We start from the raw sequence: 16,150 nt of genomic DNA on the forward strand, positions 1-16,150 counted from the left end.
ACAACCATATGTTTTTTCTTTAGAAAATGTTGGCCTCCAACTAATGCGTTCTTTTCTTCAAGAATGCAGGAGGGCAACCAAGCAGAGAGGTTATATCCTCCTTAGGAATTCTCTTTTGAAGTAGACTTTTGGTTCATTTCAATCCTAATATCAAATGAAATACGACAATGTAGTTGTATTGATTTTTAACACCTTTTAAGGTACTTCCCAGTCTGAGGTGACAAGTAAAGGACAAATCTATTTCCTAATAATCGTAAGAAACAGTGACAAGGGTTAACACTGTGTGGGATTTATATGGCTTAAAGACACTTATAGTCATCCTATTTTCTTAGTGTACCCTGTATTTCTACTTAAGAGGCAGTCTACGGTTTGAAAAGGTATTGCCTGAAAATAATGAATTGTATTTTTAAAACAAATTCAGCTCTTTTAAAATCTTGTTACTGTAAAAAAACCCAACAAACTCAAAAGTTTCAGTTACAAATGTCCTGTTTTCCATGTTTTGTGCTTTAAGTTGAGATATACATATTGTATTAGGTTTCAGTAACCTAAATTAAGCTGATGTGTGCTTACCTTGGTGCTCAGCAGTTTATAGATTTTTCTCTTCTATGGCCTTGTTTTATGCCACAGCTGTTTCAAAATGCCTATTGGTTTCTGTCCCAGCTCCATTAATTTTCTTGCCCTTATGGAAGCTCTTCCTCATGTCAGTGCTGTCTACTTAAGTCTAGTTTTACTGGTTTTACTGCTTTTGTTATTTTTTGCTTTTTTAATACTGGTAATAAAACTATCATTTTAGTAGTTTTGCATGATTTTAATATTTCTTACTAAATCACACAGTGGGAGAATTGAAATGGTGACAGACTCCTCAGTGAGTTCATAGTGTTTGTTTTGTCTTACCATCGTCTAAAATCAGGAGAGGAGATAATTGAGAGTGGCTTTTTGTACTTGTGGGAAGCTAATAGCAGGATATTACCCTTTCACAAAACTTAAAAACTGTTAACACATTTTAATTTTTCTCCGGAAGACAGAATTTCAGAAAGGTTTTGGGGAAGCAGATTTATGGCAAAGTCAGTCCAATGTCTCCTAGAGAATAATTGTCAAGGAACAGAGTGTATCCATGTCTATTATGATATGACACATTTACTCCCCAGAGGAGACATGGGCTTTAGCCCATCTCTTCAGAGGACCACCCCACAAGATTGCCAGTCCAGTTGAAGAAATCCATTTGAGGGATTTAGTCTTCTATTTGGAGTTAAACCTTCATTATTAAGATCACTATTTTCAAAACAGTTCAGTGAGAGTCTCTGGGCTAAATCCAGGCATATGTATTCTCAGGAGTGGGGTGCAGGATAGACACATATTCAGGTCAGCAAAGGGCTCGGGCTGGCCAGCACTAGCTGGAATATCTGTGAAAACAATGAGAAGAGAGCCAGCTGTGGCAGAACTGACGTGGAAGGGGAGCATCAAGCACAGGGTGTTTCTGTCTGTGCTTTAAAATATAAAAACCTGCAGTCTAGCTACACATAAATATAGTAATGTTATTCAGGTCCAAGAGGTATTGAGAAAAATTCCATAGGTTCTACCTCAGTATGGATGCAAATCCCATAGTTGTTTTGTTGGGGTTTTTTTTTAATAAGTTGAATCCTAATGAAGTTAATGTAATTCTCATCTAGAATCTAGGAAAGCATAAGATAAGATGTAGTAACACAGCCAAAGATTTAATCTCTCTAAAGACATTCTTGGAATTACAGTTGAAATCTGAAGTTTTATTAGGTAACTAAATCTTTTGCCTATTTGTATCCATCATAAATAAAAGAAATCAAGTCTATTGGTAGAAACAATTATTTATTAAGAATTTTTGGTTAGCTGCCGAGAATTCTTGTTGTCTCTTTGAAGGAACATAATTTTAATTCACCTAAAAAGACTGAGTGTAGATGTGTAAGTGATGGTCTTTCTTTTAATAACCTTGTAAAAATAACAAATTAAAAAATAGAAATAAAGGCTATGAATACTGACTTTGTTAGGGATGGTGTGTGCCATGAACTATCAAAGCTGATTTCTGCTCCATCTCAAAGGGTTAATCTAATAAAAAAGAAAAGCATGGATCTAAATGAATGAAAATGTGACAGTCAGATCCTTAAGCTTTATTCACTGTTGTCCTCGCTTTTCTTTTTGCTTTACTTATTTATTGGGGTTTTTTTATACTAGTTTGAGGGGAAAAAAGCAGATATATCACTTTGGAAAAAAAAAAAGGAGATGTATTTAAACTGGAAAACAAGCTGGAATATTAATGCTTAATATGTAGGATTTAGTAGAGAATTGAAAATTTCAAGGAAGAAAGAATTGTCAGTTTATAAATTTTCAGGCTGTTATACTTCCTTTCTTCTCTCTTCATTTACCCATCTTGCTATGATTAGTTTGGAAGTTTTAATTGAAATTTAATTTAAAATTATTGTCCTTCTGTTTACATCACTTTTATATGAAATTCTACTTCATATGTGGTAATGAATTTGCTGAATGTAATCTATTTTGCAGAAGAATAAGATAAATACAGTAGTCATTATGCTATGCAATTTCTTGACCTTTGAGATATACTAAGGTTTTTCCAGTCGCAGTGATCTTAAACCATTTTTTAAATTAAATGTTACACCTTATAAATTGAAAGTCTGCTAGCTCATTCTTCAACTACAAAGCTACTATTTCAGGAAGCCTTAATTGCAAGGATAAAACAAGTAAAACGCACACATATGGCCTGAACACTTATCCTGCTGGTTAATCTTCACTATTTATACAGAGTGTTTTTAAAGCATAATTCAAAACCTTGTATTACAGGAATTTCGCTGTGGGATATTCAGGAGTCACAAGCAGCCAAAAATTGCCTTAGTCAGCAGTCCCTGCAGGAGTCAGCTTCTCTGTTTTTTCTGTTTACAGCAATAACTTATAACAAGGAGAAGTAATTTGGTGGGTTTAAGAAAACATTTTTTTTTGTTTTAAAATGTCTCTGCCCTTCTTTTAAGTTGCTGTTCCACTTTCTTTAAATCTTACTTTGGCCTTGGCAGTGCACATGTTCCCGAGAACCGCCTGCAGAGTAGGCATAGGGAGGAGATGCACTCTTATGACCAGGCATCTGCCAGGTTTTGTTATGAACATTATATTCAGCTGTGAAAAAAATTCCTTAAAGATTCATTTCTGAAATGTATTTGGAAGAAGGCAACTTCTTGCTCTGTTAATGAATGCAGTTCTGGCTAAGAAACCCAATACCTGCATCTGTCTTCAGAGTAACATCTCCAATGACCTGTACCTTTGATGTTAATAGATTACAAGTGTATGTCAAGGGATTTATGGCACATGGGATTAATGATTGTGCCTTTCATGGAAAGAGAATGAAACATGACAGCCACAAGTCACAAACTGCCATCTGCTTGTGCCAGCAACCCTGTATCCATCTTACGCCGTGGGCGGTGGAGCAGGACTCTTTCAGCCTTTCCTCCATATGTATTGAAATTTGCTAAACGAAAGCAGCAACGGGGGAAGATTCTAGACTGGAAGAATATATCATCATTTTTCAGATGTGTAAGTGATAAGTTTATGGTAATGTGCATGTGTATGTGTAGAAAGAGACCGTTACATGGAACAGCTTTAAGTTGTGCAAAATATATGCTTACTTTTGCTTTATTGCATGTGTGGTATTCTCGATCTCAAGGGCTCAGCTCTGCAGTAGTACCACAGATTTTCTTTCCTCGCTGGGTAAACAGCTGCAGGCATTTGTTCTGATGAGCAGGTCAGAGGAAGAGAACAGAGATAGAGAAATGTGTATATACACTACAGGGCTGAAACTCTGTGTGTGTGCGTGTGTGCACGCATGCAAGTCCCATGCTTTTAACAGCATATTAAATGTATTGCAATGTCCTGTTGCCCATTGGGAAACTGCAAAGCTTAGTGAATTTGTAGGTCACAGTCAGCCAGGAATTTTGATACAAAACTATCCAAATTTAAAAATCATGTGGAAAAAACCAGATGACAGATCCCATCTTGCATCACTATTTGGGACAGGATTTCTTTTGCAATCTCAATATGTGTAAGTGCAGGTGCATCAGCCTAAGCATGGCTGGACATGTAGATCTACTCCTGTATCACAGAATCATAGAATAACCAGGTTGGAAGAGACCCACTGGATCATCGAGTCCAACCATTCCTATCTATCCTGTAGATCGTATAACTTGCATAGGCGCCCCCTCTTCAATACAATGTCTTTGAACAAGTTGAGTAGGCATTCTGGCAATGCATCTTCAGCATTCAATGCCAGGGGAACCCTCAGGGACTTATGTAGGTGTGTTTTAATACTAGAAGTCAATAATGTGCCTACACACCTGGGCAGTGGAAACCTGTGTGTGATGCAGGGTCTGGTGGTAACTCTGCAAATCTCAGTTCTTGAAGAAAATGGGATGTCATTTACATCCCTTTCTGTGCTGTGGAAATTGAGACACAGAGAGGATGTGAGAGCTGTACAAATATGTCAGTAGTCCCACAGGTGTATCAGCTTTCTTCAAACTGGTGAGTTTTCCATCTGAAGTGTGCCAGGCCAAGACTATCTGCAGACACAGACACCACGGTTCAGCTGACTGAGATCACTTGCCACACTGCTCTGGCTCGAAGTGGTGCTGTGCCTTACACACAGTGTCCTTAGGCTGAGACAAGGGCGTAGGAAGAGAATGCCCCCTCCCTGGTGGTGTTCAAGGCCAGGCTGGATGGGGCCGTGGGCAGGCTGGTCTAGTGGGAGGTGTCCCTGCCCATGGCAGGGGGTTGGAACCGAATGGTCTTTAAGGTCCTTTCCAACCCAAACCATTCTATGATTCTATGATTCTATGATTCTATGTCATATCTGGAACAAAGTTGGAATCTTGTCTAGTGATTGTTAGTTAGTTACTTTTGATGGCTTACATTCTCAGATTTAGGTCTGGTTGCTCCCCGCTTTTTTAGGCTGGTTGATGAAGGAAGATTTTGAGTTTTCTAATATCGATGCAGTACAGAAAAATCTTTCTTTTTTGTCTTGTCAGTGCAGATCAATCCCAACAGTTCCCTTGTTTTCTAAGTACAAGTTCTGTTAAATCCACTTCGGGAACAGCTTCTCCTTTGTACCTAAAACCTCAGATTTAACACACTCAGAAATTTGGAAAATATAGGTTCCTGCGTGCTCACACTCACCAGTCACATTCACTGAACTTGAATGAGAGTAGGGGTTTCCTCTAAGTTTTTCATTATGTTTGTTTGTTAACTACTTATTTCAGCTTTTGTCTCAAAACATACTTGTTTCACCAGTTTTTTAAGACTTTGTATGGAGGCCTGTAGTGAAAATTTGAGTAAAAGGAAAACAAAACACAGACAACATATCCAGCATGAATGAATATTTGTGGCCCAATCTTGTAAAAAGAACTACTTCTTTTTCTCATTTTTGTACGCGCTTTCTTTCGTGTTCCCAGTAAAAAAAGTTAATTTAAGGCTACTCAGATTTCAGATGATGCTTCATATGCACTAGAAATCCAAACCATAATGCAAGCTAGTTGCATTTTAACTTCCTCTAGTTCCATATTTATTTTAAAAGTCACCAGTTGTGTGAGGCTCAGCACACTCTATCTGCATTTAAATGCATTTAGAAAGATTGGCCACTTCATTGTGAGAAAGGCCTGTTTACTTGAGTGAAAAAGTTAATGCTCTGTAATAACACCTACAGCTTCTAGTCCTGGGACTCATTCAGTGAATGTTTGACTGGAGAAGTGAAATCCGCTTTGTTGCAAAGCAACACATTTCAATTAAGCAAAAATTCCATTTCTGTTAAATCGCTTTCCAATTTTCAAGATAATGATGTATTTAATTTACCACAAAACATGGTAAACTGCCTGCAAAATGAGTTTCAATTAGTCATTTAGACTTATTTTATTTAAGGCAAAAAAAAATACAGATATAGTTCACTAAGTTTATTGTTAGTTTTCTAGCACTTAATTTTGATACTTCAGTGCTGGCAAAAACTTTGAGTTCCTGTTTTCTGAAAAGAATGATAGTTTTACTGTCTGCTGTGCTAACCATGGCACAGAGAGGACCCAGAAGCCATTAAAGCTTCAAACAATATGTGGATAACATGCTGAACACATTCTCCTATTTCTAATTTTTACTGCAAGCCATGCAGTACAATACAGCTGAGATAATTTCCAATGGCATCATCTTTTCCTGAGTTTTCTTGAAGAATGTAAATGGCTTTGCGAGTTTCCTTCAATTGTTTTCTTTTACTGCTCCAGTCCACTAAGCACTGTTACCATTTCTTACTCATGCTGATGTCTAGCTGTGGTATGGAGAGCTGAATGTATGCTGGAGCACACAGTGCCGTGTGTTTGGGGATTACAGGGAGCTGAGACACTTTACCTTCCCATTCCCTAGGACAAGGGTGGCTGAAGATAGCAGCTAGTGTTCCCTTCTCCTAAAGGTTCCCTTCTCCTTTAGGTGGATCCCTTTTGATTCCCTCGTGTCTCGTAAGCAGCAGCAAAAGTTAGGGGAATGTGTGACTTATGATGAGTTCACCCAGAAATCCATTTTGTCCTCTCCTTCCTTGTTATCCTGCATTTGGGAAGTAGAAATTGTCAATTTAGATGATATAGTCACTTTCCTGCCTTTAGTTTCTTTTCTTCTACCTGTATTGGTGCATGTAGCAAATATTTTTCATGCCTGTACTCCTGGATGGGGTAAGCAAAAGGTTGAGACGTCTCACTAACTTCTAAGCTGTGGTGGAATGAGGTGAAAGACCAGCTTGTAGGCTTTCCTGCCTTATTAGGAGAAGACACATCCTGCCCCTGTGCTGCTGCCTGCCTTCCTGGTGCACCCCCCACGACAGTTTCTTTGCATCTTCTTCCCTTCAGATGCCCCATGAGGACAGGGGAGACACAACCCAGTCCTGACCAAGCCCGAAATGGCCTCTTTTAACCTCCCACTGTAACTCATCCTCCACCGTGGGCCTCCTAGGAGCAGGCTCTCAAGGTCTGCTCCTTCTCTTCATCCCCAGACACATGTTTACTTGCAGATGTAAGCAAAAATCTTTACTTTTTGGAAGAACATCCGTGGGAAGCAATTTTCTTCTTGAACTTAGTGTTACTATTTTGACACTATCCCAGGTTAATCTTTATTTCAACAATGATGTGTTGACATTTGTGAGACTGTCTGCTTAATGTATATGTACAGCTGTCACCTAGAAAATAAACTGCCCGGTTCATAGAAACAGACCACAGCACACAGAGATGGGAAGTTAAAAATAATAATAGTAATAATCGTTATCATTAATGATTATCACTACTACTACAACAACATCAACAATGTAATTGTCTTTTAAGTCAAAGGTTTCATATTCAGTGAAGTCAATCTGATGTCTCTCATTTAGTTTGCCTAGCTAACTCTGTGTTCTATGGTTATTAATCATTTGATGCTTCTTTCGTTCATCTGCCTTTCCAGAAAATGTTTTTTCAACATGAATATCCTAAATGTCTGTGACACAGAGTATTTCAGGATTTGGAAAAAAACCTACTAGTTGTATAGCTGTAGAGAAATATTCTAAATAAGAAATGGCTAACAAAGAAATAGTTTTTGCTTCTGCTAAAAAATAGTTCCTACTATGATGAAAAATAAAATTTTAGTGGAAGTTCACTGAGGATATGTTCCTTTGTGGCTTTAGCCCTCAGGGCTGTTTGGAGAAGTATGCAGAGGCTTGTATGGCTATATAGAGCAATTTTAAGTAGGTTGTAATATGTCTTGTTTATTTAAAATCATTTAGGGGCATCTTGAATGTTTGGCTAATATTGCAGAATTTACATAAAAATTTAGTACACTTACGCAAAAATATTAAGCGTGGTTGGAAGAAAAAAAAAGGATGATGTTCTAGCATAATAAGAATAACCGACATGGGGAAGATTTGCTATCGAAGCAAAACTAAGATATCTGGGAACTCAGCCTGACCATGGAAACTACTTCTCTCACCACAAATATGACATGTACATTTTATGAAACCTACTTATTGCCAGGAGCCAAATCCTGTGGTCCTTATGCAAGCACAGTTTTCACTGAAAGTTCACTGAGGATGGTCGAATCTGGCCCCAAGATATTACTTTTCCATAAAAAATTACTTCATTTGTAATTTCCTCTTCTTATATTTCTCAGTAACTGCAGAAATGTGAGATAGTCATTAAATTTCAAGTGACTAAAAACTTTGAGGACTCTGTGAAATTGCAACTTTATCTTTCAGTGTAATAGAATAAAGGAGTAAATTTGTGGACGTGATGTTTTACTTAGAGGGAAAAAAAAACATATTTGGCTAACTACATAGACGGGAAACCACTGTAGATGCGTGAGTTTTTCCAGCTAAGTAAAATGAGAAAGGTTTGGGGTTTTGAACTGAAAAGCAGTGACTTGGGATGTTACAAACAGCTGAATTAATATTGGACTTCTGGGACGTTTCTGCAAACACAACACAGCCACAAGCTAGCGCTGAATGAGGTCTACGTTACTTACATTACCCTAGCTAATTTTATTAGTATGCTGCTCAACCTTGGCTGGTATATTCATTTCTCTGAGGCTAATATAAAAAAGTCCATACTGTGCTGTACAGAGCCTTGTATACACATCCATTGGGGAAGCAAGACTGGAGAGTAATGACACAGAATATGTAGGAGGCTGAGGCAAGGGCTGGGATTTGACCCATGGAGCTTTTGTTTGGTACCCTGCAAATTCAGCTTCCTCAGAGGGGAAAGGGAGCTGGGGACAAAGTCAAATGATTGAATCAAAAGCTGCTGCTACCAGTGTAATTCTGAGCAGAAGCATATCCATAGCCATGAAGGAGGAAGAACAACCTTTTGTAGCATTTTGCTGTTAGCATGTGCCCATGCAATGCTTTGCCAGCTGATATGAACACGTTCTTTCCCTTCTCCTCTCTTTGCCAGTCCTGTAAGCATAGCTAGAGCAGTGCCAAGGCCAAGCTCGGTGCTCCTAGGTGGCCAGGGCCAGCCTGCAGAGCTGTGCTAGGACTAGTCCCATCACACCAGCATTGGGTTACCTTTTAAAGAGCATTTTCGAGGAGCTGCCACTGCAGTTCATTTTTGTGAATAAACCAACAGCATGAGTTTTCCAGCATAGGCTCTTGGTGTTAGCAAATACATTTTAAAACAATGAGTTTCAGGTTTTAACTGCGAGTTAGCTTTCTTCTCCAGACTGTATTGTGTTACTGATGCTCTTTGAATGTGACTTATCCAAGATTAATTTCTGAATTATGTATAAATTGTTTAGTCACCTGTGAAACTTAACAACTTTCAACTTTTCATTTCATTAGGTATGAGATGAATGTCCATTAAATGTGTTTGGAAGGCCAGAGTGTGATGACACATGTGGCAAACACCACTGAGAACTCTGTTTCATTTAATGCAGTAATAATAAACACTCCATGGGCAATATTTCCGCAATCAAGAACGCTTTCACAGTCTTTTCTATCTATATGTGTTTGGCTCAGTGACAAAATTGAGGGAGGAGGAAGGTAAAAAAATGAGTCAGAGTTATTGCCTTAATGTAACCTTACTGGCTGAAAGTATATTAATTGGCCAAATGAATTACCTCAGACTAGAGCAGAGAAGGGCCTCCATTGTGCACGGCCATGGTGTGAAACCAATACTCTTTGGCTTGTATGTTCTTTCCTCAGCGTTATGATCCATCCTCTCTGATCAGCAGGCTTCAAAGTCAACCTTGCAAATTTTACAACTCCTTTCAATTGGAAGCTCTTTTGTTAAGTCTGTGCATGAAGTCAAGTTACCCTGGAGTATTTAATGCTCATAGCTTCTTCCTGCAATGCAGCATGGTACTTCTTCAACCTCTAAGGGTTAACATGTGAGAAAATGTGTCATTATTTCTACTTTTATACAAGAACTTGGGCTTCGGAGCCCTTGTCAAGACCATGTGAGACCCAAGAGCAGAGACTACGTCCTTCCCAGCTATAAAGTTGAGGTCTAGTAATTACCTCAGATATCAGTGACCTGATCATCTGCTGGAATGGAAGGACTAGGGTAGCACAGTCATGGCTAAAAAAGGCATGGTCATATGTCTTTTGGGTAAAAGGAGCCATAACACATGCATTTTATGCTTTGATATCACTTTCTCGTCCTCCTCTTAGTTATATATTCAAAGAAAAGAATGATCCCTTTTTTTTTTTTCAGAGACCTGAAGTGAAGAATTTGGTTAGAATAAGATGTTTTGCTGATTCTTGACTAAAAATACGTGTAAAAGACTGGCAAAACTAACATGGTCTTGGAAAAGTCTTTATTGTCCTTTTTTGGATTTGACAAGGGAAAAGCTGAAGAAAATAAATACTGAGAGGTTGCGCATGAATAAACATCCTATTTCTCACTCATTTCTGCTCATCAGAGTTAAGTATTAGAATAACAAGAAGGATGAAAGCTGTAGGTTAAATAAGTTCAGGCTGATTTCCTGTAAGCCAATATCTTATCTGAGTAAGCATTATTTGCTGCTATAGATGGTTGTTTCCACAGAGAAATTGAATCTGATTGGGGCTGCAGACTGTGCAACCTTCTCACTCACTCAAAGGAGGTCTCCCCAGGTCAGGGGTGTGACCGGCAGTGGAAAAGCTGTGTGGAAAGCTGGGGTTTGCCACTGTTTCCACTCTTATTTGTTCTGTGGATAAATAAATTGAGGGCTAGAGTCTTCACGGCTGTCAGTGTGCCACCTTTGAACGTCTTCTGTTAGAGAAATAGGAAAATCAACCACATGTTCAAATTGGTCCTGATTGTTACAGGAAGGCTTCTGAGCAATTCCAAGACCATCTTTTTCCACTGAGCTTGTATTACAAAATATTTCTGGAATCAGATGGAGCAAGAAAAATAGGAACTACATTGTTGGGGTTTTTTTTTTTTATCTTTCAGAACTTGTACTTTATGTTGAGATGCCTTTGAATCAAATCTGACCTTGTCCTGTGTGTTGAATTGGCTTTCTTGCTCTGTGAACTCTGACATGCTCAAGCACTAGGCTTTAAATTGGGGATGGCAGACCTTGGATTAGCGTGGTGGTATTTGTAACCTCTAGCATTTTGTATCCCACTTTCCCGCAGGATCTCCTGCCCTCACTGGCACTGGAACCATTGCTGTCACAGTGGATGATGTCAATGACAATGTCCCCACATTTGCCTTCAACGTGTATTCTGCCACTGTTCCGGAGGATGCTCCTACGGGGACAGATATTTTGCTCGTAAACTCCTCAGATGCTGATGCTTCTTCAAATGCTGTTATTAGGTAGGTCATTTGCTGCTGATGTGTGTAATACTGCCTCATCCCTTGCCTGAAGATTTTTTTCCCCCGGTGTCTATCACTAACATGTCATGAAGTTATAAGACACGAGCAGACAGCTGTATATGGGTAGCTAAATTGTTTTAGCTAATCTGGCTCTTTCTGGTTTTGTTTGTAGGTTTTTAGAATTATATTAAGGACAGTCAGAGTTATGGTGTTATTTTAGTCTTTTACTAAGTGAAAAGCAAATGAGTTTAACTACTGCCTGAGTGTAATTAGATTTACATGTCTTGGATGCCTCATACCTGGAGGTGTTCACGGCCAGCTTGGATGAGGCTTTGAGCAATCTGATCCAGTGGAAGGTGTTCCTGGTGGGTTGGAACTGAGTGGTCTTAATAGTCCCTTCCAACCCAAACCCTTCTATGATTTTTGCTTTAAATGCTGAATGGTTTGCAGAGCTCAGTTGATGCAACTTAACTGGGCACAGACAGGCTGAACACTGGCCATTCCCAGGTTCACAGACAAGAGTAATGAAGATGCTAAGTGACAGTGGCAAGCTGAAGGGGGCTGATTTATTGCTAATGGAATACAGAGCAAATTCATATTAGTTATTAATTGGAAAGACACATTGGTAATCTCATCGCATTTAACTGTTATGACTGTGAATGCTTGTGTCTCTATTTCCAAACTTACAAAACAGGGTGTAAAACTAGCTTCTTCATTTACTTTTTTTAGGTTCACATCAGTTCATTCTTCAAAATACATAAGAATATCACTGTGGTTTTCTTTTTTTTTTTAAAAAAAAAAGACATAAACCAGATCTGTGTTATGACAAAACGGGTGTGTATAAAGTACTGTAATATTTTCTTTCCAACTAGCTACAAGTGAAAAATAGAAACTTTATGTTTTGGTATCTTTAAATATTTGAAAAGCATCCAGAATTACCATTTATTAAATTGTGAAACAATGAAGCTCTTAATTCTATTCACTCTCACTCTAAGAAACTGTTTCTGGCAAGCTCCTTTAGGAAAAAGAATTCCATACAAAGCATGAATGATTTTAATAATTGCATCCCATAATCAGAAATTATCAGAGTGTTCTCAGATTTCTCTAGTGTGATTGAATTGCTTTAATATCTCTGCCATTAGTCTTTGTCATTCACTCAGTACCTCATAGTAGGACAGTTGATAAAAATATTTTTCTCCTTTGTCAGTAGCTATTCGATTTTTTTTTCAGGTTTTGTTTTACACTTTTCAAAGTCAGGAACATACTTTGTTTTTCTTGGACAGAATTTGTCCAGGTTCAGCATATAAAGTAATGCAAATCTTAAAATATGACTGGTATTACAAAACTGGCAAAAGCCAAAGGGACCAGAACACATAAGGTCGTCTTGTCAGAGGTGTTGAGAACTCCTTTTCAGTCATTACAGCCTTTTTCAAAATCAAATCCTTGGTTTCCAAAGGTGATATGTAAAATCCTCAGCTAAAATGTTCATCTAAAGCAAAAAAATGGACTTTGTTATGCAAGTAGGTAATTTTCTGCAAAACTGTTGCATTTCCATACATGCCAACTCTCTTTCTTTTATTTCTGATGATAACCTGAGGAAACTGATGAGGTTGTTAATGTCAATGCATACTTAAGTAGTCTTGAAGATACACATAAAAGGGGTCAGCACAAACTAGTTAAAAAGGCCAGATTTTAAGCACTTCAGTCAAATCCCTTTTCTGCTAGGTGTCACCATTAAGGGGTTTTGGGGGGAAGTTGGCCTGGGTATCGATTCTTTTTGTAACTAATGCTGAGACACGCTTGCATTGTCCAGTTGATTTGCATGCGGTTGTACTCAGTTAAAACTCAGAATATCCTATGGCAAATGTAATTTGTCTTTATTCTCCTTTTTGTTTTGTTTTTTTTGGGGAGGTGGGAGGGAAATCATAGCATCTTTCCAACACTGAGCCGTTCTATGCATTTAGAAACACGAAAGAGAAATTACCTGTCTTCTCTAACACCTCACGCAGGGTTAAAACTTTGGAAATCACAGGTGAAATTTGGCTGTGCTGCTGGTACTTAGGGAGATTTGAGTGATGCTCTAGGCTTTGTACACATTCCACCCTAGATGCACATTGCTGTGGCTGGAGAGTAATTACATATGGCCATCATAATTAATCAATTAAAGTATGCTCATGGCATTCTGTAAAGATTAATGACTGGATAGGAGAAGTTGCTACAGGTTATTAGAGAGGCTGGCTATCAATCTTCTAGGTAAAGCTTCTGGCCTGTGTTATTATTCTTGTCATATCAGAAGAAAGCCATTTTCTTCTGAATCTTTGATGGAATCGCACACTTAAGGTATACTTGTGCTGTACCAGGCTTCTCTGAAGAAGCAATGCTGGCCACAGCTGTGTTGTTTTTTGTCAAGGTAATAATACTGAATATGGGAAATTTTTGTTTTAGCTAGGTTTTTTTTTCCTTTGTTTTGTAGAAAACCTATTATCTGAATTAGTAAAAAATGTCATATTAACCAATTACCTTTGAAAATACAGCCCAGTGCTCCACATTTCTTTGAGATTCATTCTGCATGAACACAAGCTGGGTAAGCATTCAAAGAAATAGGACAAATTTTCTGTGCTAGTAACCCAGCAGTATTCCATACAACACACTGCAGTAAGCACACAGTCAGTTCTTATCAAATCACATTTTTGTACATGCATGCAAATGTTTGCATATAGATATACACCAATTAGAGATCAAATTCTGGTTCCAATTAGTCTCTATTAATGTAGCTCTGTGCTTACTATTTTGCTATGAATTACTCTGAATTAACATTGAAGTCTTGAATTGCAAAACTTAATTTAGTATCAGGAAATAATATCAATTCTACATCTCCATATTATTATGTAAAATTGTCATCCTTTCATTTCAGAAAATAGTATTTTGTCTAATTATATCCTGTGGATTCAGTTAAGAGGTACGACAGTATTAGCCCAGGGAAATCAGTATTTAGGCATTTTGAGAGCATGTCCAACTGTATCTCTGAATGTAGAAAGGCTCAGTGTGTTCCTCATTTATTAAAGATCTGTGTTAAGCAACCATGCTTGGAAATGTTTTTTTATGACAGGTCTCCAAAGTATGGAACAGAAAAAAGTGAAGACAGATGGACAGTCACAATAAATCCATGTGTTGATATCCATAAAGACGGTGGTCTGAAGAATGTAGAAAATTGGTATTATCTTAAGGCAGCAGGCCTAATTTTTCTCCCTTGTTTTTTCTTTCAAACAGCTATAGGCTTACTGGTGGCAATTCACAATTCACAATCAACCCATCAACAGGACAAATCATCACTAGTGCTCTCCTTGATCGAGAGGCAAGGGAGAACTACACTTTGGTGGTGGTGGCAAGTGATGGTGGCTTCCCCAAGGCTCTCTCCAGTTCCACCAGTGTGCTCGTCGCTGTTGCCGATGTGAATGACAACCCACCCAAATTTCAACACCATCCTTATGTCACCCATGTCCCATCACCTACCACTTCAGGTAATCTGATCAGTGGCTGTGCTTGGGATACTTCAGATTGCATGAACATCTTACCAAATACAAAGCTGTGCCATGAGAAATGCTTCTGAGCTGTTTCTCTGAAGCTGTTTTCCTGTTTTTTTAGCTTCGTGTTGCATGGGAATGAATAATGGCAAAGCTCAATATATCACCAACAATGGAGCAATTTTTTTTAGATCATTTTTTCCATCCAAATTCAGTTATTTTCCTGCAGTTATGTAAGAAGCCATAGTGTAAATGAAAATTCGCTCAAACAAGTGATCAAATTATTTTACCAGGGTTAGGAAGGCAATGGCCTCTTTTTTCTTCTGAAAGTCTCCTTCACGTACATTTCTTTTTCCACCCTGAGCAATTCTTAAAGAGGATTTTGTCAATCTCTTCCAAAAAGACTGTATCTGTTTCAGATGTTAATTATGTTGCCTTTCCTTGAGCCGAAAAAGTATAGCCAAGCAGCAACCTTCCTTTTGTTAAACCTATGCTCAAATTAAAGTGATTTCACTCAATGCAGGAACTAATTTGTGATTCAGTTTGTGTTTAAACCAGCCTGATAAATAAATACATTAGAAATAGGTTAGTCTGAAATACTCATATTTTCAATTTGTGGATTTGGCATTGCAAAGTGAAAGAAAACAGAATATATCTACATGAGAGTGGAGAGAACTTACTGAAAGATTCTGCTGTTCGGAGATTTTTTTTTTTTCCAAGATTTATAATGGACTAATACTGAGGCTTCTACTGTCTCAAAACAGTTGAAGGATTTTAAAAGATCACTGTATTACCACAGATTAACCAAACTGTACTCAGAGCAGTTGGCTGTGGAAGTCAGTAACACTGTGTGTTTTCATATGCATATGCATACATGGATATGTGATGCCACCAGAGAGGATTCCAAAACAATTTTGCTTTATAAAACAAATTTTCCTTTAAAAGAACAACAAAGGGGCTTATTTCTGTGTCTTAGGTTTTCTCTATATATTTTAAACAATTGCAAATACTTCTCCTTTTTATGGAAGAATGAATTTGTTTATATTTATTCCCTGTTTCCAGAGCAGCATTATGAAATTATTTTACTGTTGCATTGGTGAATCTTTGTTTTCTGAGTAGGGCACAGTGCTTTTGTGTGGTTCTTTGTGGGGTATTTCTTTAAATGTGCTTATGAGGAGTACATGCAGGTTTAACTGATGTTTTCTGGCACTATCTTTTTGAATGCTTTTTGTATGTAACCTGCTGTAACTAGAAACATGTAGAAAGCCTAAGCTATGTTTACTCTGTGTTTAACTTAGCAAAAAC

General features: G+C 38.0%; 1 protein-coding gene across 1 annotated transcript in view; it reads left to right on the plus strand.

Moving 5' to 3' along the window:
* The window catches only part of FAT4 (FAT atypical cadherin 4), a 141,251-nt gene that overhangs the window by 88,426 nt on the left and 36,675 nt on the right, over nt 1-16,150 (plus strand). Inside the window, exons 7-8 of the mRNA XM_069854967.1 lie at nt 11,141-11,321; nt 14,592-14,842. Of these exons, the coding sequence (XP_069711068.1) occupies nt 11,141-11,321; nt 14,592-14,842 (432 nt within the window). The remainder of the gene's footprint in view (nt 1-11,140; nt 11,322-14,591; nt 14,843-16,150) is intronic.

The sequence above is a fragment of the Phaenicophaeus curvirostris genome, chromosome 4 (genome assembly GCF_032191515.1).
Source record: "Phaenicophaeus curvirostris isolate KB17595 chromosome 4, BPBGC_Pcur_1.0, whole genome shotgun sequence".
Lineage (NCBI taxonomy): Eukaryota > Metazoa > Chordata > Aves > Cuculiformes > Cuculidae > Phaenicophaeus > Phaenicophaeus curvirostris.